This window comes from Coregonus clupeaformis, unplaced genomic scaffold (genome assembly GCF_020615455.1).
Source record: "Coregonus clupeaformis isolate EN_2021a unplaced genomic scaffold, ASM2061545v1 scaf0045, whole genome shotgun sequence".
Classification (NCBI taxonomy): Eukaryota; Metazoa; Chordata; class Actinopteri; order Salmoniformes; family Salmonidae; genus Coregonus; species Coregonus clupeaformis.
Window position 1 is genome coordinate 794,975 of NW_025533500.1, and position 25,026 is coordinate 820,000.

Below are 25,026 nucleotides of genomic sequence, written 5' to 3' on the forward strand. Positions count from 1 at the left end.
ACTGAAGGAGAAAAAGTGAATACAGCAACACCAAGATAAACAAATTCAACAGGAGATTCCATACAGGTACATTAGTTTCCCTTTGAACGTTATATTTTGGTTAAATAATAATAATATGCCATTTAGCAGACGCTTTTATCCAAAGCGACTTACAGTCATGCGTGCATACATTTTTATGTATGAGGGGTCCCGGGGATCGAACCCACTACCCTGGCGTTACAAGCGCGATGGTCTACCAGCTGAGCTACAGAGGATGTATTCAGATGTAATATCAATACAATACTAGATGTCTGAGGTAACCAATGTGGAGGCAAACAGAAAAACGAAAAAGACTATCAGTGACTGTCACTAAATGTTCTGCTGTATGGAGAACGACCCTCACTGTCCCTTCAAATGACTGACAGCTGCTCTGGGACGCGCCACTGAGTGTTATCCAATCACAGGGCGAGAGGGGCGGGACGCAGGAAGTTAAACCTTTCATAAGTGGTGGATCTCTAAACACTGAACAGATGTCCGCAGAAATGGTTTAAACATCCAGGACGAGTGGGAAAGGCGTTTTAAAATACTTACTCTAAACCAAATGACAAACTAAAAGGTGAGAAATTGTCTATTTTTGCCAGTGATATCATGCATGTTCTTTATCCTAATATCTCGGTCAGTCAGTGAGCAAAGTGTTAGCACGGTTACACTTTGCTCACCTTTTATAGTAGCAGGCTACGTCTCATCAGTTCCTATTGTTTGTGTCAGCTAATATTGACACATAACTGAACTAGAGGTCTTGACATGTTGAATGCGCTGAGCTGTCTGTGCAGACGACTAGCACACAACTCGGACACAAACATGCATACCCCTCAAGGCATGCCACCAGAGGTATCTTTACAGTCCCCAAGTCCAGAACAGACTCCGGGAAACGCACAGTACTACACCGAGCCATGATTACGTGGAACTCTATTCCACATCAGGTAACTCATGCAAGGAGTAAAATCAGATAAAAAAAAAAAAAACGGAACAACGCAGACTGTGAAGAGACACACAGGCACACGCTAGCACACGCACTCTACACACACGCACATGTTCATATTGTTGTATGGTGGTATTATACATTTTGTGTTGTAGATATGTAGTGGTGTAATGATGTTATATGATGGACTGATTCATTTCGGAGTTTTTTTTGTGTGTGTGCTGTGCCTTAATGTGTTTGGACCCCAGGAAGAGTAGCTGCTGCCTTGGCAGGGGGGATCCATAATAAACCCCAGGAAGAGTAGCTGCTGCCTTGGCAGGGGGGATCCATAATAAACCCCAGGAAGAGTAGCCGCTGCCTTGGCAGGAACTAATGGGGATCCATAATAAACCCCAGGAAGAGTAGCTGCTGCCTTGGCAGGAACTAATGGGGATCCATAATAAACCCCAGGAAGAGTAGCTGCTGCCTTGGCAGGAACTAATGGGGATCCATAATAAACCCCAGGAAGAGTAGCTGCTGCCTTGGCAGGAACTAATGGGGATCCATAATAAACCCCAGGAAGAGTAGCTGCTGCCTTGGCAGGAACTAATGGGGATCCATAATAAACCCCCAGGAAGAGTAGCTGCTGCCTTGGCAGGAACTAATGGGGATCCATAATAAACCCCCAGGAAGAGTAGCTGCTGCCTTGGCAGGAACTAATGGGGATCCATAATAAACCCCAGGAAGAGTAGCTGCTGCCTTGGCAGGAACTAATGGGGATCCATAATAAACCCCAGGAAGAGTAGCTGCTGCCTTGGCAGGGGGGGTCCATAATAAATACAAACTATGAGTAAGAATTGGAAGAAGAAGACTACCTACTTTGACATGTGGTATTTTATATATATATATTTAAAAAAAATATGTCAATATTTTTTTTTTCTATACTTGTTGTCAAGAATCCTCAATCTATTTTGGCTGACGTTCCAATCTCTATGTATTAATCCAGACCGTAGCCTACAGTATGCTTGTAACTTCTTGGCACAGGCATTCTCTTTATTTGCATACAGGCTGAGTCTAGCCGTATACATTATCTTTAGAAAGCAAGCCGTAGGCTCATTAGACTTGGTCTGACTACACATCACAGCTGGTGTGACTTGACATTCTTTTCCTGTGTGTTCCATTTCTCTACTGTATGGTTCTCTCTCTTCGGGTATATCTAACCAAGTGACTAAAAAGACTTTAGGTGTAGCAGGCACACCATGCCCAGTCTCAGTCCCGGAGGTCCAAAACACTTCTGGTTTTCATCCTATCCTTCTAATAAGGGACTCATTCAGTGCAATTAACTACCAGGTAGAAACAAAACCCGGAAGCGGTTTCAGCCCTCAAGGACCGAGACTGGGCAGCCCTGTGCTATACTGTTGTTTGAAGACACAATGATGAAAACAGAAGTATAAATGGGCTACATACTTTTCTGACTCACTTGTTTAGAATCCATCCCGTGTCCAGGTTGCCCCTGTATAAAACCCAATACATTCGATTCAAGGACCACTTTGCAAACATGTTTTAATTAATGATTTTAACTATCCTCTGGGGATCCAATGCTTTTAACTGTCCTCTGGGGATCCAATGCTTTTAACTATCCTCTGGGGATCCAATGCTTTTGACTATCCTCTGGGGATCCAAAGTACATCTTGTTGTATTATGTTTTACCCAAATACATTCAATACCTCCCCTCTCAAGGATCTGTTCTGTCCACTGAGAACTCCTACCTCCCCTCCCAGGGATCTGTCCACTCCCCTCCCAGGGATCTGTCCACTCCCCTCCCAGGGATCTGTCTGTCCACTCCCCTCCCAGGGATCTGTCCACTCCCCTCCCAGGGATCTGTCTGTCCACTCCCCTCCCAGGGATCTGTCCACTCCCTCCCAGGGATCTGTCCATCCCCTCCCAGGGATCTGTCCACTCCCTCCCAGGGATCTGTCTGTCCACTCCCCTCCCAGGGATCTGTCTGTCCACTCCCTCCCAGGGATCTGTCTGTCCACTCCCCTCCCAGGGATCTGTCTGTCCACTCCCAGGGATCTGTCTGTCCACTCCTCCCAGGGATCTGTCTGTCCCCTCCCCTCTCAGGGATCTGTCTGTCCACTCCCCTCCCAGGGATCTGTCTGTCCACTCCCCTCCCAGGGATCTGTCTGTCCACTCCCCTCCCAGGGATCTGTCTGTCCACTCCCCTCCCAGGGATCTGTCTGTCCACTCCCCTCCCAGGGATCTGTCCATCCCTCCCCTCCCAGGGATCTGTCTGTCCACTCCCCTCCCAGGGATCTGTCTGTCCACTCCCCTCCCAGGGATCTGTCTGTCCACTCCCCTCCCAGGGATCTGTCTGTCCACTCCCCTCCCAGGGATCTGTCTGTCCCCTCCCCTCCCAGGGATCTGTCTGTCCACTCCCCTCCCAGGGATCTGTCCACTCCTCTCCCCTCCCAGGGATCTGTCCTCTCCCCTCCCAGGGATCTGTCCACTCCCCTCCCGGGGATCTGTCCACTCCCCTCCCAGGGATCTGTCCATCCCCTCCCCTCCCAGGGATCTGTCTGTCCACTCCCCTCCCAGGGCTCTGTCCACTCCCCTCCCAGGGATCTGTCTGTCCCCTCCCCTCCCAAGGATCTGTCCACTCCTCTCCCCTCCCAGGGATCTGTCTGTCCACTCCCCTCCCAGGGATCTGTCCATCCACTCCCCTCCCAGGGATCTGTCTGTCCACTCCCCTCCCAGGGATCTGTCTGTCCACTCCCCTCCCAGGGATCTGTCCACTCCTCTCCCCTCCCAGGGATCTGTCTGTCCACTCCCCTCCCAGGGATCTGTCCGTCCACTCCCTCCCAGGGATCTGTCTGTCCCACTCCCCTCCCAGGGATCTGTCCACTCCCCTCCCAGGGATCTGTCTGTCCACTCCCCTCCCAGGGATCTGTTCTGTCCACTCCCCTCCCAGGGATCTGTCTGTCCACTCCCCTCCCAGGGATCTGTCTGTCCACTCCCCTCCCAGGGATCTGTCTGTCCACTCCCCTCCCAGGGATCTGTCCATCCACTCCCCTCCCAGGGATCTGTCTGTCCACTCCCCTCCCAGGGATCTGTCCACTCCCCTCCCAGGGATCTGTCTGTCCATCCCCTCCCAGGGATCTGTCCATCCACTCCCCTCCCAGGGATCTGTCCACTCCCCTCCCAGGGATCTGTCCATCCACTCCCCTCCCAGGGATCTGTCCACTCCCCTCCCAGGGATCTGTCCATCCACTCCCCTCCCAGGGATCTGTCCACTCCCCTCCCAGGGATCTGTTCTGTCCACTCCTCCCAGGGATCTGTCCACTCCCCTCCCAGGGATCTGTCTGTCCACTCCCCTCCCAGGGATCTGTCTGTCCACTCCCCTCCCAGGGATCTGTCCACTCCCCTCCCAGGGATCTGTCCACTCCCCTCCCAGGGATCTGTTCTGTCCACTCCCCTCCCAGGGATCTGTCCACTCCCCTCCCAGGGATCTGTCTGTCCACTCCCCTCCCAGGGATCTGTCTGTCCACTCCCCTCCCAGGGATCTGTCTGTCCACTCCCCTCCCAGGGATCTGTCCACTCCCCTCCCAGGGATCTGTCCATCCACTCCCCTCCCAGGGATCTGTCCACTCCCCTCCCAGGGATCTGTCTGTCCACTCCCCTCCCAGGGATCTGTCCATCCACTCCCCTCCCAGGGATCTGTCCACTCCCCTCCCAGGGATCTGTCCATCCACTCCCCTCCCAGGGATCTGTCTGTCCACTCCCCTCCCATGGATCTGTCCACTCCCCTCCCAGGGATCTGTCTGTCCACTCCCCTCCCAGGGATCTGTCTGTCCACTCCCCTCCCAGGGATATGTTCTGTCCACTCCCCTCCCAGGGATCTGTCCATCCACTCCCCTCCCAGGGATCTGTCTGTCCACTCCCCTCCCAGGGATCTGTCTGTCCACTCCCCTCCCAGGGATCTGTCCACTCCCCTCCCAGGGATCTGTCCATCCCCTCCCCTCCCAGGGATCTGTCTGTCCACTCCCCTCCCAGGGATCTGTCTGTCCATCCCCTCCCAGGGATCTGTCCACTCCCCTCCCAGGGATCTGTCCACTCCCCTCCCAGGGATCTGTCTGTCCACTCCCCTCCCAGGGATCTGTCTGTCCACTCCCCTCCCAGGGATCTGTCTGTCCACTCCCCTCCCAGGGATCTGTCTGTCCACTCCCCTCCCAGGGATCTGTCCACTCCCCTCCCAGGGATCTGTCCACTCCCCTCCCAGGGATCTGTCCACTCCCCTCCCAGGGATCTGTCTGTCCACTCCCCTCCCAGGGATCTGTTCTGTCCACTCCCCTCCCAGGGATCTGTCCACTCCCCTCCCAGGGATCTGTCTGTCCATCCCCTCCCAGGGATCTGTCCACTCCCCTCCCAGGGATCTGTCCCCTCCCCTCCCAGGGATCTGTCCACTCCCCTCCCAGGGATCTGTCTGTCCACTCCCCTCCCAGGGATCTGTCTGTCCCCTCCCCTCCCAGGGATCTGTCTGTCCACTCCCCTCCCAGGGATCTGTTCTGTCCACTGAACTCTCCTACCTTGTCTTCCAGGGATCTGCCTTTTGTGTCCACTCTCCCCTGAGGAGAATGAAGGGGTTATTCCTGGTAGAGCCACTGGTTGCCTTCTATGCCTTCGCCAGTTTCCTCATCTACCCCCTGGTACAGCAGTATGTCTACAGGAGGCTATGGCAGGAGATGACCAACACAACCTACCCTGTCTCTGACAACAGCTCACGCTGCGATCCCTCCGACACCAGCAGCCACCATGAGGTTAGTTACTGTGGAATGCCCAACCAACAGAACGAAGGAAGGATTCATCCATACAAATGATCTATAGGTTTTAGTCAGGTAAACAGTAATGTAATGTTGCTCTCATGGACTGTCCTTCCCTGAAAACTACATATAGGGGTTATATAGGCCTAACCAACAAAACTACATACAGTCAGGAAAAAAAGTATTTGATCCCCTGCTGATTTTGTACGTTTGCCCACTGACAAAGAAATGATCAGTCTATAGTGGTTGGCTAGTGGTTGAATTAATTTGGGATCTATTGCGTCCCACAACTGTCCCAGACTATGTTTGGAATATTTATTTCTCGCACAGAATAGAATAGGTCGACTTTTGTACTATGGGGGATAGTAGATTGACATAGGCTAGTGCTTTTGCTGTTCGTTAGGCCTACTCATCTTGTTGGCTGATATGCACCTCAGAATTGGATAAGGGCGCGCGCGGTTGTGTCCCCGATGTGTCTCTCTTCACTTGTAGAAAGACCGGATCACCTGATGGAGAGCCATGTGAGTGAGAGGTGCTTCAGAGCGTGCAGCACTCCGGGCCAAGGGCACACCGGCCACTGGCCCCAAAAGGCATGGATTTCTTTAGGGTGCATTACGGCCACACAAAGGGGAATGCCGCCTTGAAATTCGAGCCATTAACAAGTGCTTGTCCAATTGTGAATGAGAGACAGATAAAGTGTGTACAGCCTGCGCTTAAAACAAAGCAGAGCTCATGCCTTTCAAGTGACTTTTTTTTAAATCATCATTAGTCGCATCATGCAGTCTTACAATGTATTAAAAATCAAAACATATAGCCCAACGTTTGTAGAACAACTAAAGTTACAGTTGAAGTTTACATACACCTTAGCCAAATACATTTAAACTCAGTTTTTCACAATTTCTGACATTTAATCCTAGTAAAAATTCCCTGTCTTAGGTCAGTTAGGATCACCACTTTATTTTAAGAATGTGAAATGTCAGAATAATAGTAGAGAGAATGATTTATTTATGCTTTCATTTCTTTCATCACATTCCCAGTGGGTCAGAAGTTTACATACACTCAATTAGTATTTTGGTAGCATTGCCTTTAAATTGTTTTAACTTGGGTCAAACGTTTCGGGTAGCCTTCCACAAGCTTCCCACAATAAGTTGGGTGAATTTTGGCCCATTCCTCCTGACAGAGCTGGTGTAACTGAGTCAGGTTTGTAGGCCTCCTTGCTCGCACACGCTTTTTCAGTTCTGCCCACAAATGTTCTATAGGATTGAGGTCAGGGCTTTGTGACGGCCACTCCAATACCTTGACTTTGTTGTCCTTAAGCCATTTTGCCACAACTTTGGAAGTATGCTTGGGGTCATTGTACATTTGGAAGACCCATTTGCGACCAAGCTTTAACTTCCTGACTGATGTCTTGAGATGTTGCTTCAATATATCCACATAATTTTCCTTCCTCATGATGCCATCTATTTTGTGAAGTTCACCAGTCCCTCCTGCAGCAAAGCACCCCCACAGCATGATGCTGCCACCCCCGTGCTTCACGGTTTGGATGGTGTTCTTCGGCTTGCAAGCGTCCCCCTTTTTCCTCCAAACATAACGATGGTCATTATGGCCAAACAGTTCTATTTTTGTTTCATCAGACCAGAGGACATTTCTCCAAAAAGTACGATCTTTGTCCCCATGTGCAGTGGCAAACCGTAGTCTGGCTTTTTTATGGCGGTTTTGGAGCAGTGGCTTCTTCCTTGCTGAGCGGCCTTTCAGGTTATTTCGATATAGGACACGTTTTACTGTGGATATAGATACTTGTACCTGTTTCCTCCATCATTTTCACAAGGTCCTTTGCTGTTGTTCTGGGATTGATTTGCACTTTTCGCACCAAAGTACGTTCATCTCTAGGAGACAGAACGCGTCTCCTTCCTGAGCGGTATGACGGCTGCGTGGTCCCATGGTGTTTATACTTGCGTACTATTGTTTGTACAGATGAACGTGGTACCTTCAGGCATTTGGAAATTGCTCCCAAGGATGAACCAGACTTGTGGAGGTCTACAATTTTCTTTCTGAGGTCTTGGCTGATTTCTTTTGATTTTCCCATGATGTGAAGCAAAGAGGCACTGCGTTTGAAGGTAGGCCTTGAAATACATCCACAGGTATACCTCCAATTGACTCAAATGATGTCAGTTAGCCTATCAGAAGTTTCTAAAGCCATGACATAGTTTTCTGGAACTTTCCAAGCTGTTTAAAGGCACAGTCAACTTAGTGTATGTAAACTTCTGACCCACTGGAATTGTGATACAGTGAAATAATCTGTCTGTAAACAATTGTTGGAAAAATTACTTGTGTCATGCACAAAGTAGATGTCCTAACCGACTTGCCAAAACTATAGTTTGTTAACAAGACATTTGTGGAGTGGTTGAAAAATGAGTTTTAATGACTCCAACCTAAGTGTATGTAAACTTCCGACTTCAACTGTACATCAATAACTCTAAATGAAGCATAAAGGAGGACCTGTTTCTTTGTTAACCGCTCAACACAGAATAGCCGCATGTGGCCACTTCCTCAAACCGTTTGGAGAAAATATCCTTTCTATTTATTCAGCTTTGTTCAGTTGTATTCTTCATACTATAAAATAATGATACAGAATTCTAAGTAAATCTTGTCTGCTAAATGAACTAGTGTAGCCCACAGCCATATGGAATAGCCAGATCAGGACCTAACATAAGGACAACTCAGAGTACGCTATTCTGTTCTTCTGAAATAGACTACATTTTCTTCATATCATGTTTCTTTAGACCTGTCTAAAATAAATAATGGATTTATTGTGAAGGTGTAGGCTATATTACATGGATTTATTATACTTTTTAAAATGTAGATGTTCCAAAAGTCTGCATCGGTGGCTTGTAGGCTGTGCGTGGAAGCCAGGAGATGCTAAATGGGTTTGTTAATTAACAGTCAATTACCGTGAGATCGAATGTTATTTGCTTGACAATCACCGGCTGATTACATTTTGTGACCGCCACAGCCCTAGTTGGTTACAACTAGGAGACAGACAGGGGCTGGCTGACAGGAGACAGACAGGGGCTGGCTGATAGGAGACAGACAGGGGCTGGCTGATAGGAGACAGACAGGGGCTGGTTGATAGGAGACAGACAGGGGCTGGCTGACAGGAGACAGACAGGGGCTGGTTGATAGGAGACAGACAGGGGCTGGCTGATAGGAGACAGACAGGGGCTGGTTGATAGGAGACAGACAGGGGCTGGCTGATAGGAGACAGACAGGGGCTGGCTGATAGGAGACAGACAGGGGCTGGTTGATAGGAGACAGACAGGGGCTGGCTGACAGGAGACAGACAGGGGCTGGTTGATAGGAGACAGACAGGGGCTGGCTGATAGGAGACAGACAGGGGCTGGTTGACAGGAGACAGACAGGGGCTGGTTGATAGGAGACAGACAGGGGCTGGTTGACAGGAGACAGACAGGGGCTGGTTGACAGGAGACAGACAGGGGCTGGTTGATAGGAGACAGACAGGGGCTGGCTGATAGGAGACAGACAGGGGCTGGCTGATAGGAGACAGACAGGGGCTGGCTGATAGGAGACAGACAGGGGCTGGTTGATAGGAGACAGACAGGGGCTGGCTGATAGGAGACAGACAGGGGCTGGTTGATAGGAGACAGACAGGGGCTGGTTGACAGGAGACAGACAGGGGCTGGTTGATAGGAGACAGACAGGGGCTGGTTGATGCTGTGTCCTGAAATGTCACCCTATTCCCGTTTTTAGTGCACTAAGATTGACCAGCAACTAGGGTGCCATTAGGGCAGACAGGGTTTCTCCAGGAGATGTGATTGGCTAAGCAGAGCCTGCAGTCAGTGATTGGCTAAGCAGAGCCTGCTAGTCTAGTCTAGACTGAAGACACCGTGCAGTCAGTGGCCTTCGGAAGACAGACGCAAGATGGCTTAATTACTTGTTCAGGAGATGCCTGCTGGTTCTCGATTTGAAAGGCAAGAACCACCTGTAGCGTACACCTGCTTCCTCCTGTTAGCTTCCTCCTGCTTGAAACCTGCTTGACATAAATAACATTCTATTTCCCTGTAGAGCTGTCTATTGGCCGATAACAGAGCAGAGCATCGCCACATTTCTCCTTTTCACTTTCTATACTTCCTCTTTTTCATGATGGCGATTATAATGCAGTCTGCAATGAATCTCTGTGGATGAAGAGTGTGTGTTCTGTGGAATGTTGCAGTTCCTTCTGTGTTCTCACGGTCGTGTCCCCCCCCCCCATCGATCAGTGACCTCATTCATTACCTTGTGTGTTTAACTGATTGTGTTTTCAGCCGAGGTAACATTAATGACTTCATTACCTCGTGTGTTTAACTGATTGTGTTTTCAGCCGAGGTAACATTAATAACTTCATTACCTCGTGTGTTTAACTGATTGTGTTTTCAGCCGAGGTAACATTAATAACTTCATTACCTCGTGTGTTTAACTGATTGTGTTTTCAGCCGGGTAACATTAATAACTTCATTACCTCGTGTGTTTAACTGATTGTCTTGTGTTTTCGGCGAGGTAACATTAATAACTTCATTACCTCTTGTGTTTAACTGATTGTCTTGTTGTTTTCAGCCGAGGTAACATTAATAACTTCATTACCTCGTGTGTTTAACTGATTGTGTGTTTTCAGCCGAGGTAACATTAATGACTTCATTACCTCGTGTGTTTAACTGATTGTGTTTTCAGCCGAGGTAACATTAATAACTTCATTACCTCGTGTGTTTTCAACTGATTGTCTTGTTGTTTTCAGCGAGAGTAACATTAATAACTTCATTACCTCGTGTGTTTAACTGATTGTCTTGTTGTTTTCAGCGAGGTAACATTAATAACTTCATTACCTCGTGTGTTTAACTGATTGGGTTTTCAGCGAGGTAACATTAATAACTTCATTACCTCGTGTGTTTAACTGATTGTGTTTTCAGCGAGGTAACATTAATAACTTCATTACCTCGTGTGTTTAACTGATTGTGTTTTCAGCGAGGTAACATTAATAACTTCATTACCTCGTGTGTTTAACTGATTGTCTTGTTGTTTTCAGCGAGGTAACATTAGTAACTTCATTACCTCGTGTGTTTAACTGATTGTGTTTTCAGCCGAGGTAACATTAATAACTTCATTACCTCGTGTGTGTTTAACTGATTGTGTTTTCAGCCGAGGTAACATTAATAACTTCATTACCTCGTGTGTTTAACTGATTGTCTTGTTGTTTTCAGCCGAGGTAACATTAATAACTTCATTACCTCGTGTGTTTAACTGATTGTGTTTTCAGCCGAGGTAACATTAATAACTTCATTACCTCGTGTGTTTAACTGATTGTGTTTTCAGCCGAGGTAACATTAATAACTTCATTACCTCGTGTGTTTAACTGATTGTCTTGTTGTTTTCAGCTGAGGTAACATTAATAACTTCATTACCTCGTGTGTTTAACTGATTGTGTTTTCAGCCGAGGTAACATTAATGACTTCATTACCTGGTGTGTTTAACTGATTAGGGTTTTCAGCCGAGGTAACATTAATAACTTCATTACCTCGTGTGTTTAACTGATTGTCTTGTTGTTTTCGCGAGGTAACATTAATGACTTCATTACCTCGTGTGTTTAACTGATTGGTTTTCAGCCGAGGTAACATTAATAACTTCATTACCTCGTGTGTTTAACTGATTGTGTTTTCAGCTTCGAGGTAACATTAATGACTTCATTACCTCGTGTGTTTAACTGATTGTGTTTTTCAGCGAGGTAACATTAATAACTTCATTACCTCGTGTGTTTAACTGATTGTCTTGTTGTTTTCAGCCGAGGTAACATTAATAACTTCATTACCTCGTGTGTTTAACTGATTGTCTTGTTGTTTTCAGCCGAGGTAACATTAATAACTTCATTACCTCGTGTGTTTAACTGATTGTCTTGTTGTTTTTCAGCCGAGGTAACATTAATAACTTCATTACCTCGTGTGTTTAACTGATTGTTGTTTTTCAGCCGAGGTAACATTAATAACTTCATTACCTCGTGTGTTTAACTGATTGTCTTGTTGTTTTCAGCCGAGGTAACATTAATAACTTCATTACCTCGTGTTCATTTGTAACTTAGTTGTGTTTTCAGCCGAGGTAACATTAATAACTTCATTACCTCGTGTGTTTAACTGATTGTGTTTTCAGCCGAGGTAACATTAATAACTTCATTACTCGTGTGTTTAACTGATTGTTTGTTGTTTTCAGCCGAGGTAACATTAATAACTTCATTACCTCGTGTGTTTAACTGATTGTGTTTTTCAGCCGGTAACATTAATGACTTCATTACCTCGTGTGTTTAACTGATTGTGTTTTCAGCCGAGGTAACATTAATAACTTCATTACCTCGTGTGTTTAACTGATTGTTTTTTCAGCCGAGGTAACATTAATAACTTCATTACCTCGTGTGTTTAACTGATTGTCTTGTTGTTTTCAGCCGAGGTAACATTAATAACTTCATTACCTCGTGTGTTTAACTGATTGGGTTTTCAGCCGAGGTAACATTAATAACTTCATTACCTCGTGTGTTTAACTGATTGTCTTGTTGTTTTCAGCCGAGGTAACATTAATAACTTCATTACCTCGTGTGTTTAACTGATTGTCTTGTTGTTTTCAGCCGAGGTAACATTAATAACTTCATTACCTCGTGTGTTTAACTGATTGTGTTTTCAGCCGAGGTAACATTAATAACTTCATTACCTCTGTGTTTAACTGATTGGGTTTTCAGCAGGTAACATTAATAACTTCATTACCTCAGTGTGTTTAACTGATTGTGTTTTGCGAGGTAACATTAATAACTTTATTACCTCGTAGTGTTTAACTGATTGTTGTTTTCAGCCGAGGTAACATTAATAACTTCATTACCTCGTGTGTTTAACTGATTGTGTTTTCAGCCGAGGTAACATTAATAACTTCATTACCTCGTGTGTTTAACTGATTGTGTTTTCAGCCAAGGTAACATTAATAACTTCATTACCTCGTGTGTTTAACTGATTGTGTTTTCAGCCGAGGTAACATTAATAACTTCATTACCTCGTGTGTTTAACTGATTGTGTTTTCAGCGAGGTAACATTAATAACTTCATTACCTCGTGTGTTTAACTGATTGTCTTGTTGTTTTCAGCGAGTAACATTAATAACTTCATTACCTCGTGTGTTTAACTGATTGTCTTGTTGTTTTCAGCCGAGGTAACATTAATGACTTCATTACCTCGTGTGTTTAACTGATTGTGTTTTCAGCCGAGGTAACATTAATAACTTCATTACCTCGTGTGTTTAACTGATTGTGTTTTCAGCCGAGGTAACATTAATAACTTCATTACCTCGTGTGTTTAACTGATTGTCTTGTTGTTTTCAGCCGAGGTAACATTAATACTTCATTACCTCGTGTTTAACTGATTGTGTTTCAGCCGAGGTAACATTAATGACTTCATTACCTCGTGTGTTTAACTGATTTTGTTTTCAGCCGAGGTAACATTTCATGACTTCATTACCTCGTGTGTTTAACTGATTGTGTTTTCAGCCGAGGTAACATTAATAACTTCATTACCTCGTGTGTTTAACTGATTGTGTTTTCAGCCGAGGTAACATTAATGACTTCATTACCTCGTGTGTTTAACTGATTGTGTTTTCAGCCGAGGTAACATTAATAACTTCATTACCTCGTGTGTTTCACTGATTGTGTTTTCAGCCGAGGTAACATTAATAACTTCATTACCTCGTGTGTTTAACTGATTGTGTTTTCAGCCGAGGTAACATTAATGACTTCATTACCTCGTGTGTTTAACTGATTGTGTTTTCAGCCGAGGTAACATTAATAACTTCATTACCTCGTGTGTTTAACTGATTGTCTTGTTGTTTTCTGCTGAGGTAACATTAATAACTTCATTACCTCGTGTGTTTAACTGATTGTCTTGTTGTTTTCAGCCGAGGTAACATTGATAACTTCATTACCTCGTGTGTTTAACTGATTGTCTTGTTGTTTTCAGCCGAGGTAACATTAATAACTTCATTACCTCGTGTGTTTAACTGATTGTCTTGTTGTTTTCAGCCGAGGTAACATTAATAACTTCATTACCTCGTGTGTTTAACTGATTGTGTTTTCAGCCGAGGTAACATTAATAACTTCATTACCTCGTGTGTTTAACTGATTGTGTTTTCAGCCGAGGTAACATTAATAACTTCATTACCTCGTGTGTTTAATTGATTGTGTTTTCAGCCGAGGTAACATTAATAACTTCATTACCTCGTGTGTTTAACTGATTGTGTTTTCAGCCGAGGTAACATTAATGACTTCATTACCTCGTGTGTTTAACTGATTGTGTTTTCAGCCGAGGTAACATTAATAACTTCATTACCCCGTGTGTTTAACTGATTGTCTTGTTGTTTTCAGCCGAGGTAACATTAATAACTTCATTACCTCGTGTGTTTAACTGATTGTGTTTTCAGCCGAGGTAACATTAATAACTTCATTACCTCGTGTGTTTAACTGATTGTGTTTTCAGCCGAGGTAACATTAATGACTTCATTACCTCGTGTGTTTAACTGATTGTGTTTTCAGCCGAGGTAACATTAATAACTTCATTACCTCGTGTGTTTAACTGATTGTCTTGTTGTTTTCAGCTGAGGTAACATTAATAACTTCATTACCTCGTGTGTTTAACTGATTGTCTTGTTGTTTTCAGCCGAGGTAACATTGATAACTTCATTACCTCGTGTGTTTAACTGATTGTCTTGTTGTTTTCAGCTGAGGTAACATTAATAACTTCATTACCTCGTGTGTTTAACTGATTGTGTTTTCAGCCGAGGTAACATTAATGACTTCATTACCTCGTGTGTTTAACTGATTGGGTTTTCAGCCGAGGTAACATTAATAACTTCATTACCTCGTGTGTTTAACTGATTGTCTTGTTGTTTTCAGCCGAGGTAACATTAATGACTTCATTACCTCGTGTGTTTAACTGATTGGGTTTTCAGCCGAGGTAACATTAATAACTTCATTACCTCGTGTGTTTAACTGATTGTGTTTTCAGCCGAGGTAACATTAATGACTTCATTACCTCGTGTGTTTAACTGATTGGTGTTTTCAGCGAGGTAACATTAATAACTTCATTACCTCGTGTGTTTAACTGATTGTCTTGTTGTTTTCAGCCGAGGTAACATTAATAACTTCATTACCTCGTGTGTTTAACTGATTGTCTTGTTGTTTTCAGCGAGGTAACATTAATAACTTCATTACCTCGTGTGTTTAACTGATTGTCTTGTTGTTTTCAACGAGGTAACATTAATAACTTCATTACCTCGTGTGTTTAACTGATTGTGTTTTCAGCCGAGGTAACATTAATAACTTCATTACCTCGTGTGTTTAACTGATTGTCTTGTTGTTTTCAGCCGAGGTAACATTAATAACTTCATTACCTCGTGTGTTTAACTGATTGGGTTTTCAGCCGAGGTAACATTAACAACTTCATTACCTCGTGTGTTTAACTGATTGTGTTTTTAGCCGAGGTAACATTAATAACTTCATTACCTCGTGTGTTTAACTGATTGTGTTTTCAGCCGAGGTAACATTATAACTTCATTACCTCGTGTGTTTAACTGATTGTCTTGTTGTTTTCAGCCGAGGTAACATTAATAACTTCATTACCTCGTGTGTTTAACTGATTGTGTTTTCAGCCGAGGTAACATTAATGACTTCATTACCTCGTGTGTTTAACTGATTGTGTTTTCAGCCGAGGTAACATTAATAACTTCATTACCTCGTGTGTTTAACTGATTGTGTTTTCAGCCGAGGTAACATTAATAACTTCATTACCTCGTGTGTTTAACTGATTGTCTTGTTGTTTTCAGCCGAGGTAACATTAATAACTTCATTACCTCGTGTGTTTAACTGATTGGGTTTTCAGCCGAGGTAACATTAATAACTTCATTACCTCGTGTGTTTAACTGATTGTCTTGTTGTTTTCAGCCGAGGTAACATTAATAACTTCATTACCTCGTGTGTTTAACTGATTGTCTTGTTGTTTTCAGCCGAGGTAACATTAATAACTTCATTACCTCGTGTGTTTAACTGATTGTGTTTTCAGCCGAGGTAACATTAATAACTTCATTACCTCGTGTGTTTAACTGATTGGGTTTTCAGCCGAGGTAACATTAATAACTTCATTACCTCGTGTGTTTAACTGATTGTGTTTTCAGCCGAGGTAACATTAATAACTTTATTACCTCGTGTGTTTAACTGATTGTGTTTTCAGCCGAGGTAACATTAATAACTTCATTACCTCGTGTGTTTAACTGATTAAAGTCAGCCGAGGTAACATTAATAACTTCATTACCTCGTGTGTTTAACTGATTGTGTTTTTCAGCCAAGGTAACATTAATAACTTCATTACCTCGTGTGTTTAACTGATTGTGTTTTCAGCCGAGGTAACATTAATAACTTCTTACCTCGTGTGTTTAACTGATTGTGTTTTCAGCCGAGGTAACATTAATAACTTCATTACCTCGTGTGTTTAACTGATTGTCTTGTTGTTTTCAGCCGAGGTAACATTAATAACTTCATTACCTCGTGTGTTTAACTGATTGTCTTGTTGTTTTCAGCCGAGGTAACATTAATGACTTCATTACCTCGGTGTTTAACTGATTGTGTTTTCAGCCGAGGTAACATTAATAACTTCATTACCTCGGTGTGTTTAACTGATTGTGTTTTCAGCCGAGGTAACATTAATAACTTCATTACCTCGTGTGTTTAACTGATTGTCTTGTTTTTCAGCCGAGGGTAACATTAACTCTTCATTACCTCGTGTGTTTAACTGATTGTGTTTTCAGCCAGGTAACATTAATGACTTCATTACCTCGTGTGTTTAACTGATTTTGTTTTCAGCCGAGGTAACGTTAATGACTTCATTACCTCGTGTGTTTAACTGATTGTGTTTTCAGCCGAGGTAACATGTAATAACTTCATTACCTCGTGTGTTTAACTGATTGTGTTTTCAGCCGAGGTAACATTAATGACTTCATTACCTCGTGTGTTTAACTGATTGTGTTTTCAGCCGAGAACATTAGTAACTTCATTACCTCGTGTGTTTCACTGATTGTGTTTTTCAGCCTGAGGTAACATTAATCTTCATTACCTCGTGTGTTTAACTGATTGTGTTTTCAGCGAGGGTAACATTAAGACTTCATTACCCGTGTGTTTAACTGATTGTGTTTTCAGCCGAGGTAACATTAATAACTTCATTACCTCGGTGTTTAACTGATTGTCTTGTTGTTTTCTGCTGAGGTAACATTAATAACTTCATTACCTCGTGTGTTTAACTGATTGTCTTGTTGTTTTCAGCCTCAGGTAACATTGATAACTTCATTACCTCGTGTGTTTAACTGATTGTCTTGTTGTTTTCAGCCGAGGTAACATTAATATCTTCATTACCTCGTGTGTTTAACTGATTGTCTTGTTGTTTTTCAGCGAGGTAACATTAATAACTTCATTACCTCGTGTGTTTAACTGATTGTGTTTTCAGCCGAGGTAACATTAATAACTTCATTACCTCGTGTGTTTAACTGATTGTGTTTTTCAGCGAGGTAACATTAATAACTTCATTACCTCGTGTGTTTAATTGATTGTGTTTTCAGCGAGGTAACATTAATAACTTCATTACTCGTGTGTTTAACTGATTGTGTTTTCAGCGAGGTAACATTAATGACTTCATTACCTCGTGTGTTTAACTGATTGTGTTTTCAGCCGAGGTAACATTAATAACTTCATTACCCGTGTGTTTAACTGATTGTCTTGTTGTTTTCAGCCGAGGTAACATTAATAACTTCATTACCTCGTGTGTTTAACTGATTGTGTTTTCAGCCGAGGTAACATTAATAACTTCATTACCTCGTGTGTTTAACTGATTGTGTTTTCAGCCGAGGTAACATTAATGACTTCATTACCTCGTGTGTTTAACTGATTGTGTTTTCAGCCGAGGTAACATTAATAACTTCATTACCTCGTGTGTTTAACTGATTGTCTTGTTGTTTTCAGCTGAGGTAACATTAATAACTTCATTACCTCGTGTGTTTAACTGATTGTCTTGTTGTTTTCAGCCGAGGTAACATTGATAACTTCATTACCTCGTGTGTTTAACTGATTGTCTTGTTGTTTTCAGCGAGGTAACATTAATAACTTCATTATCGTGTGTTTAACTGATTGTCTTGTTGTTTTCAGCTCGAGGTAACATTAATAACTTCATTACCTCGTGTGTTTAACTGATTGTGTTTTCAGCGAGGTAACATTATTGACTTCATTACCTCGTGTGTTTAACTGATTGTGTTTTCAGTCGAGGTAACATTAATGACTTCATTACCTCGTGTGTTTAACTGATTGTGTTTTCAGCCGAGGTAACATTAATAACTTCATTACCTCGTGTGTTTAACTGATTGTCTTGTTGTTTTCTGCTGAGGTAACATTAATAACTTCATTACCTCGTGTGTTTAACTGATTGTCTTGTTGTTTTCAGCCGAGGTAACATTGATAACTTCATTACCTCGTGTGTTTAACTGATTGTCTTGTTGTTTTCAGCCGAGGTAACATTAATAACTTCATTACCTCGTGTGTTTAACTGATTGTCTTGTTGTTTTCAGCCGAGGTAACATTAATAACTTCATTACCTCGTGTGTTTAACTGATTTGTCTTGTTGTTTTCAGCCGAGGTAACATGAACAACTTCAAGCTCCGCCCTCGCGTTGTTGTTTACATGTTTGTTTACATAGTTATTTATGTTTACACCAGGAGGTCCAGAAGGCGGCATCTCTCTTCTCCCTCTACACCGAGCTCTTCTCCATGATCCCCTCCCTGGCCGCCACCCTCATCCTCGTCACCTATAGCGACCAGCGCGGACGCAAGATCACCATCATCCTGCCTCTGATTGGCTCTCTGTTTTACACGGTGTCCTTCCTGTCCGTCTCCTTCTTCGAGCTGGACCTCTACCTCCTCATCGTCTCCTCCTTCGTCAGCGCCCTGTTCGGGGGCTCGGGGACGTTCCTGGGGGGCTGTTTCTCCTACATCGCTGACCTGTGCGAGGACGGGCAGGAGAAGACCCTGCGGATGGCCGGGGTGGACATGGTGATCGGCCTGCTGTCTGGAGTGGCCTCTCTCTCTACGGGCTACTTCCTCCGAGCAGCAGGCTTCAACTGGCCCTTCTTCACCTCGGCTCTGTTCCAGTGTGTCAACCTGGTCTACGCCGTCTTCGTCCTGGAGGAGACGGTCCAACGACCTCCAGACGACCCCTGGACGGCTCCCGCGCCCACGCACCGCCATGCGTCAGCTGGCCTACGGGGTCTACCAGCTGTTTGCAGGGGCCAGCAGGAGGCGCAACGTCCTCCTGGTTCTCCTCCTGCTCCTCTTCTCCTCCTTCTCCTTCGCCAACGTGGGCGGGATCTCCACGATCACGCTGTACGAGCTCAACCAGCCGCTGTGCTGGAACGAGATCCTGATTGGCTACGGCTCTGCGCTGTCCATGACAGTGTTCCTGACCAGCTTTGTGGGCGTGACTGTGTTCTCTCGCTGCGGCGTGCCCAACCTCGTCATCATACTCATAGGGATACTGAGTGTCATGGCGGCCATGACCCTGGTGGCCTTCGCCAAGACCACGCTCATGATGTTCCTAGGTAAGGAATAAGGATGATTTTCAATGGTAACATGGTCAGGAATAAGGATGATTTTCACATGGTAACATGGTCAGGAATAAGGATGATTTTCAATGGTAACATGGTCAGGAATAAGGATGATTTTCAATGGTAACATGGTCAGGAATAAGGATGATTTTCAATGGTAACATGGTCAGGAATAAGGATGATTTTCACATGGTAACATGGTCAGGAATAAGGATGATATTCACATGGTAATTTTGGCCTTTATCCAAAACGACTCACATTCGGTATGTGCCCCAAAACATTTTTAAACTCCCATGTAGGGTTGGGGTCAATTCCATTTACATTCCAGTCAATTCAGAAAGTAAAACAAATTCCCAACATGGGAGTCAGGTTATGAACAGGTTATGAACAGGTTATGAACATGTTATATCGCTTCTGTTAGTTGTCCCTTTTTGGAAAGGAGCAAGAGAGAGACCTGAATATCATTGGCTGAAACGTAGGCTAAACCTATTACAAAAGTCCATAAAATCTAGTTGCTTGTTGTATTATGATTTAATGTCTAATATCTGAATGTGTCTTCATTTTCATTATATCGGGTTTCACAGCCGTAATCAAATAAAGCAATCTGATAAGCCTTGGAACGTTGCCAAGGAAAATCGGCCACTCATAAACAGGCTGCACTGCGTTCAAATCTGCAATTTGCCACAGTTACGTTATTACTATAACTACTGCTCCCTGAAGGAGGGAAATGAGGTAAAACATACTATGGGGAGTCGCACTCTCGCAACTTCGGTTGTACCTCGTTTCCCTCCTCCGGGGAACAGTAGTTATAGTCATGTTGTACCTCGTTTCCCTCCTCTGGGGAACAGTAGTTATAGTCATGTTGTACCTCGTTTCCCTCCTCTGGGGAACAGTAGTTATAGTCATGTTGTACCTCGTTTCCCTCCTCTGGGGAACAGTAGTTATAGTCATGTTGTACCCCGTTTCCCTCCTCTGGGGAACAGTAGTTATAGTCATGTTGTACCTCGTTTCCCTCCTCTGGGGAACAGTAGTTATAGTCATGTTGTACCTCGTTTCCCTCCTCTGGGGAACAGTAGTTATAGTCATGTTGTACCTCGTTTCCCTCCTCCGGGGAACAGTAGTTATAGTCATGTTGTACCTCGTGTTCATAACATGTTCATAACCTAATGCTGTTCAGTCTACATATCGATTGAGAACCCAGTGAATCAATAATCTCTCTCTCTCTCTCTCTCTCTCTCTCTCTCTCTCTCTCTCTCTCTCTCTCTCTCTCTCTCTCTCTGTCTCTGTCTCTGTCTCTGTCTCTCTCTCTCTGCTCTCTCTCTCTCTCTCTCTCTCTCTCTCTCTCTCTGTCTCTCTCTCTCTCTCTCTCTCTCTGTCTCTCTCTCTCTCTCTCTCTCTCTCTCTCTCTCTCTCTCTCTCTCTCTCTCTCTCTCTCTCTCTCTCTCTCTCTCTCTCTCTCTCTCTCTCTCTCTCTCTCTCTCTGCCTCTCTCTGTCCCTCTGAATTCAATTCAATAAATGCTTTATTGACAAGAATGGGTGGTTTCCACTGTTGCCAAAGAAATCTATAGGAAGTATTACAAAAATGAACAATATGTTTGAGCAAAAATATTAATAAAAATCAACAACAACAATCATACATGGACTAATAAAGAAATTAAACTAACAAGCCACAATTGAGGAATGAAATCTACAAGGAAATCTCTCTCTTATGTTTGTTCTTCTCAGTGAGGCTTCCAATGCTGCTGGCTATCATGCCATTCCCCATGCTGAGATCCATGATGTCGAAGATCGTGTCAAAGACCGAGCAGGGTGAGTTTTAGTTCAGTTCAGTTTCTTTGACTAAACTGATGCTTTAAAAACAGATAACAAAGCAGATAACAAAACAGATAACAAAGCAGATAACAAAGCAGATAACAAAGCAGATAACAAAGCAGATAACAAAGCACATCCATTAATACAATTATTGAGAATTAAACAGATTTATTTAGACTTATTTCCATTTGGGTCCTCATGCCTTTGGTTTATTATGGATAAAGGCAGCAGCTACTCTTCCTGGGGTTTATTATGGATCCCCATTAGTTCCTGCCAAGGCAGCAGCTACTCTTCCTGGGGTTTATTATGGATCCCCATTAGTTCCTGCCAAGGCAGTAGCTGCTCTTCCTGGGGTTTATTATGGATCCCCATTAGTTCCTGCCAATGCAGCAGCTACTCTTCCTGGGGTTTATTATGGATCCACATTGGTTCTCTGCAAGGCAGCAGCTGCTCTTCCTGGGGTTTATTAGTGGATCCCCATTAGTTCCTGCCAAGGCAGCAGCTACTCTTCCTGGGGTTTATTATGGATCCCCATTAGTTCCTGCCAAGGCAGCAGCTACTCTTCCTGGGGTTTATTGTGGATCCCCATTGGTTCCTGCCAAGGCAGCAGCTACTCTTCCTGGGGTTTATTATGGATCCCCATTAGTTCCTGCCAAGGCAGCAGCTACTCTTCCTGGGGTTTATTATGGATCCCCATTAGTTCCTGCCAAGGCAGCAGCTACTCTTCCTGGGGTTTATTATGGATCCCCATTAGTTCCTGCCAAGGCAGTAGCTGCTCTTCCTGGGGTTTATTATGGATCCCCATTAGTTCCTGCCAATGCAGCAGCTACTCTTCCTGGGGTTTATTATGGATCCCCATTAGTTCCTGCCAAGGCAGCAGCTGCTCTTCCTGGGGTTTATTATGGATCCCCATTAGTTCCTGCCAAGGCAGCAGCTACTCTTCCTGGGGGTTTATTATGGATCCCCATTAGTTCCTCAGCAAGGCAGCAGCTACTCTTCCTGGGGTTTATTATGGATCCCCATTAGTTCCTGCCAAGGCAGCGGCTACTCTTCCTGGGGTTTATTATGGATCCCCATTAGTTCCTGCCAAGGCAGCGGCTACTCTTCCTGGGGTTTATTATGGATCCCCATTAGTTCCTGCCAAGGCAGCGGCTACTCTTCCTGGGGTTTATTATGGATCCCCATTAGTTCCTGCCAAGGCAGCGGCTACTCTTCCTGGGGTTTATTATGGATCCCCATTGGTTCCTGCCAAGGCAGCGGCTACTCTTCCTGGGGTTTATTATGGATCCCCATTAGTTCCTGCCAAGGCAGTGGCTACTCTTCCTGGGGTTTATTATGGATCCCCATTAGTTCCTGCCAAGGCAGCGGCTACTCTTCCTGGGGTTTATTATGGATCCCCATTAGTTCCTGCCAAGGCAGCAGCTACTCTTCCTGGGGTTTATTATGGATCCCCATTAGTTCCTGCCAAGGCAGCAGCTACTCTTCCTGGGGTTTATTATGGATCCCCATTAGTTCCTGCCAAGGCAGCAGCTACTCTTCCTGGGGGTTTATTATGGATCCCCATTAGTTCCTGCCAAGGCAGCAGCTGCTCTTCCTGGGGTTTATTATGGATCCCCATTAGTTCCTGCACAAGGCAGCAGCTACTCTTCCTGGGGTTTATTATGGATCCCCATTAGTTCCTGCCAAGGCAGCAGCTACTCTTCCTGGGGTTTATTATGGATCCCCATTAGTTCCTGCCAAGGCAGCAGCTACTCTTCCTGGGGTTTATTATGGATCCCCATTAGTTCCTGCCAAGGCAGCAGCTACTCTTCCTGGGGTTTATTATGGATCCCCATTAGTTCCTGCCAAGGCAGTGGCTACTCTTCCTGGGGTTTATTATGGATCCCCATTAGTTCCTGCCAAGGCAGCGGCTACTCTTCCTGGGGGTTTATTATGGATCCCCATTAGTTCCTGCCAAGGCAGCAGCTACTCTTCCTGGGGTTTATTATGGATCCCCATTAACGTTCCTCAAGGCAGCAGCTACTCTTCCTGGGGTTTATTATGGATCCCCATTAGTTCCTTCCAAGGCAGCGGCTACTCTTCCTGGGGTTTATTATGGATCCCCATTAGTTCCTGCCAAGGCAGCGGCTACTCTTCCTTGGGTTTATTATGGATCCCCATTAGTTCCTGCCAAGGCAGCAGCTACTCTTCTTGGGGTTTTATTATGGATCCCCATTAGTTCCTGCCAAGGCAGCTACTCTTCCTGGGGTTTATTATTGATCCCCATTAGTTCCTGCTAAGGCAGCGGCTACTCTTCCTGGGGTTTATTATGGATCCCCATTAGTTCCTGCCAAGGCAGCGACTACTCTTCCTGGGGTTTATTATGGATCCCCATTGGTTCCTGCCAAGGCAGCGGCTACTCTTCCTGGGGTTTATTATGGATCCCCATTAGTTCCTGCCAAGGCATCGGCTACTCTTCCTGGGGTTTATTATGGATCCCCATTAGTTCCTGCCAAGGCAGCGGCTACTCTTCCTGGGGGTATATGGATCCCCATTAGTTCCCCAAGGCAGCGGCTACTCTTCCTGGGTTTATAATGGATCCCCATTAGTTCCTGCCAAGGCAGCGGCTACTCTTCCTGGGGTTTATTATGGATCCCCATTAGTTCCTGCCAAGGCAGCAGCTACTCTTCCTGGGGTTTATTATGGATCCCCATTAGTTCCTGCCAAGCGCAGCTACTCTTCCTGGGGTTTATTATGGATCCCCATTAGTTCCTGCCAAGGCAGCAGCTACTCTTCCTGGGGTTTATTATGGATCCCCATTAGTTCCTGCCAAGGCAGCAGCTGCCTCTTCCTGGGGTTTATTATGGATCCCAATTAGTTCCTGCCAAGGAGCAGCTACTCTTCCTGGGGTTTATTATGGATCCCCATTAGTTCCTGCCAAGGCAGCAGCTGCTCTTCCTGGGGTTTATTATGGATCCCCATTAGTTCCTGCCAAGGCAGCAGCTACTCTTCCTGGGGTTTATTATGGATCCCCATTAGTTCTGCCAAGGCAGCAGCTACTCTTCCTGGGGTTTATTATGGATCCCCATTAGTTCCTGCCAAGGCAGCGGCTACTCTTCCTGGGGTTTATTATGGATCCCCATTAGTTCCTGCCAAGGCAGCGGCTACTCTTCCTGGGGTTTATTATGGATCCCCATTAGTTCCTGCCAAGGCAGCAGCTACTCTTCCTGGGGTTTATTATGGATCCCCATTAGTTCCTGCCAAGGCAGCAGCTACTCTTCCTGGGGTTTATTATGGATCCCCATTAGTTCCTTCCAAGGCAGCGGCTACTCTTCCTTGGGTTTATTATGGATCCCCATTAGTTCCTGCCAAGGCAGCGGCTACTCTTCCTTGGGTTTATTATGGATCCCCATTAGTTCCTGCCAAGGCAGCAGCTACTCTTCTTGGGGTTTATTATGGATCCCCATTAGTTCCTGCCAAGGCAGCGGCTACTCTTCCTGGGGTTTATTATTGATCCCCATTAGTTCCTGCCAAGGCAGCGGCTACTCTTCCTGGGGTTTATTATGGATCCCCATTAGTTCCTGCCAAGGCAGCGACTACTCTTCCTGGGGTTTATTATGGATCCCCATTAGTTCCTGCCAAGGCAGCGGCTACTCTTCCTGGGGTTTATTATGGATCCCCATTAGTTCCTGCCAAGGCATCGCTACTCTTCCTGGGGTTTATTATGGATCCCCATTGGTTCCTGTCAAGGCAGCGGCTACTCTTCCTG

At 44.8% G+C, this 25,026-nt stretch overlaps 1 protein-coding gene across 1 annotated transcript in view; it reads left to right on the forward strand.

The window, feature by feature from the left end:
- Positions 1-500: 500 nt before the first annotated feature.
- LOC121556273 (solute carrier family 46 member 3-like) overlaps positions 501-25,026 on the forward strand; it is a 29,512-nt gene continuing 4,986 nt past the window's right edge. The window contains exons 1-5 of the mRNA XM_045212719.1: positions 501-595; positions 5,539-5,757; positions 18,582-19,076; positions 19,108-19,459; positions 21,192-21,275. Coding sequence (XP_045068654.1) covers positions 5,575-5,757; positions 18,582-19,076; positions 19,108-19,459; positions 21,192-21,275 — 1,114 coding nt within the window. The 5' untranslated portion in view covers positions 501-595; positions 5,539-5,574. The remainder of the gene's footprint in view (positions 596-5,538; positions 5,758-18,581; positions 19,077-19,107; positions 19,460-21,191; positions 21,276-25,026) is intronic.